The sequence below is a fragment of the Fomitiporia mediterranea genome, assembly GCF_000271605.1.
Source record: "Fomitiporia mediterranea MF3/22 unplaced genomic scaffold FOMMEscaffold_1, whole genome shotgun sequence".
Lineage (NCBI taxonomy): Eukaryota > Fungi > Basidiomycota > Agaricomycetes > Hymenochaetales > Hymenochaetaceae > Fomitiporia > Fomitiporia mediterranea.
In genome coordinates this window covers 7,267,581-7,270,579 of record NW_006760386.1, presented here as the reverse complement: position 1 = coordinate 7,270,579, position 2,999 = coordinate 7,267,581, and the positions used below count along the sequence as shown (strand labels likewise).

The 2,999-nt window shown below is 34.8% G+C and overlaps 1 protein-coding gene across 1 annotated transcript; it reads left to right on the top strand.

Moving 5' to 3' along the window:
* Nucleotides 1-2,831: 2,831 nt before the first annotated feature.
* Nucleotides 2,832-2,999, top strand: FOMMEDRAFT_72935 (uncharacterized protein; the record flags this gene model as incomplete). The annotated part of the gene is made up of 1 exon (XM_007262232.1): nt 2,832-2,999. A coding segment is annotated over one exon (168 nt), but the record flags the coding sequence as incomplete, so codon positions are not given.

Sequence of the window (2,999 nt, the reverse complement as noted above, 5' to 3'; positions counted from 1 at the left end):
AAGTATTGTGCTCAGTATTAAGTACAGTATGGGGAAAAGACTGAACTCCCTTCTAATTAGAGGGACTACAAGGGCTGTGTAACCCCTCTAATTAGAGTGGAGATAGCCTGTGCCTCAGGTGTGTGAGAGTTGCATACAGTATAAAGCATGAGACTTAGGGCAGAGTTTCCAGTGATACAGTTGTCACACAGTTAGTAGGGGTCTGCTTTTCAGTTGTACAACACGGTCGTTCCCACGGTTTCAAAGTAAGTGATCCATCAATTAGGTCAGTGTGTAGTGTGTCTGGCCTCTAGATACCTTGCTGTAAGAGCGTTTTCCACTCTCCACATGTAATTTAAAATAGTAAAATAATAATAATAATAATTTCAAGATAGTAAAGAAACTTTTTACAGAGGGAAATTAAAATTTATTAAAAATTGAGTGAGAAACATTAAAATTACACACAAAACTACTAATATCTTTGTGAATAATTTTTATAGCTAATTTCCTTCTGTAATTCTTCTTAGAATAGATTTACATGAATTATGATTAACTTTAAAAGTATTAACCTTGATTGGATCTGTGGGAAGTAGAAGCAGAAGATTTACCTAAGGGCATACAGTCTTGTGTGTCTGGACACAGCAGATTTCAATGTAGCCTGAAGGATTAAAATGACAGAATTTGCAATTTTAATTTGTACACCCACTGGTAATTCTTAAAAAAATAACTAAAATAAACTACATGAAACTAACTACTAAATAATAGCCATGGTAGCTTTAAGATCATGTAAAAAACAATTAAACAGAGTAAGAAATCACCTTTGCCTCAATACTTTAGGCCCTCTGCCTCCTCCTATGCTAGAATTGTACAGAACAAGGTCTGTAGCCTGTTTGGCTACAATGAAAGAGTTGGAAGACACAAGAAAGAGCTTAGAACACACAACAAAACTGTTTGAGTGTTGAGAAAAACTCACCTGTAATTATTTACAGGTGATTAGTAACCTTTGCAAGTGTGTCACTGAAAGTAGAGATAGTTCCAGTACTCTTACAAAAGTGGTCAGAAAACTGCACATCAAACTTAAAGAGAAGCAGGACTTACTAATATTACTGGAATCAAATTGTCTGGACTCAGAGCACACTATAGAACATTACAGTTGTCTAAAGGCTTGTTTGGAGACATATACACAATCCCTTCACTGTTTGAAGAATTCTTTAGCAAGATTAGGTCAGAAACTGAGAGAAAGGGATAATAGGCTGGTACTCACAAGTAAGGAGCTCCTTGCTACAAATTCTAGGGCTGAAATGTGCAAAACTACTCTTTTACAAGTGTAAGACAAACTTTAGGTAGTATACTCCTGTCTAGAGAGAATACAACTGTCCCTGGACATACAATCATCAATTTTGGATACATTATGCTTGAGCAAAGAAAAGCTACATACTGAGGTTGCAATAATTTGTAAGTAGTGTAATGTGTATTAGAAACATCTTTAGTAGGCTCTAGCAAAGATTAAAGAAAACAAAAAATTCAAAAACAAAATGAAACACACCTCAAACCTTGTAGAAAAGGGCTGGTATACCCCAAAAGTTTGTACACTTGTGTGCAAACTTGTTAGCTATGAGTGTCCAATGACAAAGATTGGAAAAGTAATACATACCTTTATATAGCTTTTTTTCTCTCTAGTCTAGTCTTCCTGAGCAAAATCCAGAGGACTTATACACAAGAAAATAGTCTCTCAGATTGTTGAAGAAGGCAGTATAGTAGCTAATATACAGTTAGGTTATGAAATAAGTGTATCACCAGGTAATTGAACACATGATTTGTATTTAGGATACTGAAATCAAGTGTATATACCTACTTTAATAGCTTGTATAATGGGTTCTGACAGTACTACTCACTGAAATCAAAACTTTAAGGCTCTACACATTAATTTGAAAGCCCTACAATTGTACAGTAATGAAACTTCTTCTACCCTTAAGCAGAAAGTTTGTCTAGTAGGTGTAAGGATGTTAGTAAATCATTAAGCCAAAATGCAAAAAAACAGAGACTTAACAGTAATAAAAGAAGTGCTTATTGTATATTGAGATTCTCTACTTGCTGAGAATAGAGACATCCTAAAGGAACATCTTAATGAAAAAATTTTTGTGTTGAAACTAGTTGGTACACATAGAGACCATGTAGAAGACTAGAAAGCAAAACATTGTCAGCTTAGTGAGTGGAAAAAAGAAAGAGTAGGACTTGCCTTGGGAGAAAGAACATTTTATAACTTATCTGAGGAAGAACACAAAGATATTCTTACTAAAGCCTTGAAGGAAAAAATCAAGGAGCTTGGCAGAGAGAAGGTCTGGGAGGCTCTTGTAGAGAAGAAGAAAGAGGAGCACAAAATCAAGTATAAGAACACAATTTTGTATGAGCTAAACAGTGAGACATACCTAAATCTTCTAGAGGAGGATAGTATAACTTACAATCTCTGGGTTTGTGCAGGATGTAGTATGTATAAAGATTTGAACACATTAAAAGGGGGATCTACAGGCTTGAAGAAAATGTGGGAGATAATAAGATTTAGGCCTGTTCAGCTTATAAATAAAGAAAACAATATAGCTCACCAATTAGTGGATAGTGACACAGAAGATCCAGCAGTAAATCAAGTAGTCAAGGTATCAACTGGCAGTGTAGCAAAACTTGTCTCTCTGATGGGTGTACTATTAAATCACAAAGACAATAAAAAGGGACAGTATGATACCTTCTAGAGCTATGTATTACAGAAGGAGAACTGTATTTTTATGTTCCCTAATACTTTAAATACACAATATTTGTCAAATCTTAAGGCAGTAGAGGAGGTTATCTCTTGACTCAATTTCTATGTTAACTATATACACTTTATTTGTGATTTGAAAGAAAAACCTGGCCTCAATCATCTCAAGTCAAATATCCTAAAGGGATTAAATGACTTACCTACACATACTGAGCTGGCCATATTTGCCTTTGTTAGAATGTGTATTCTTAGGTTATCACACAAGTAA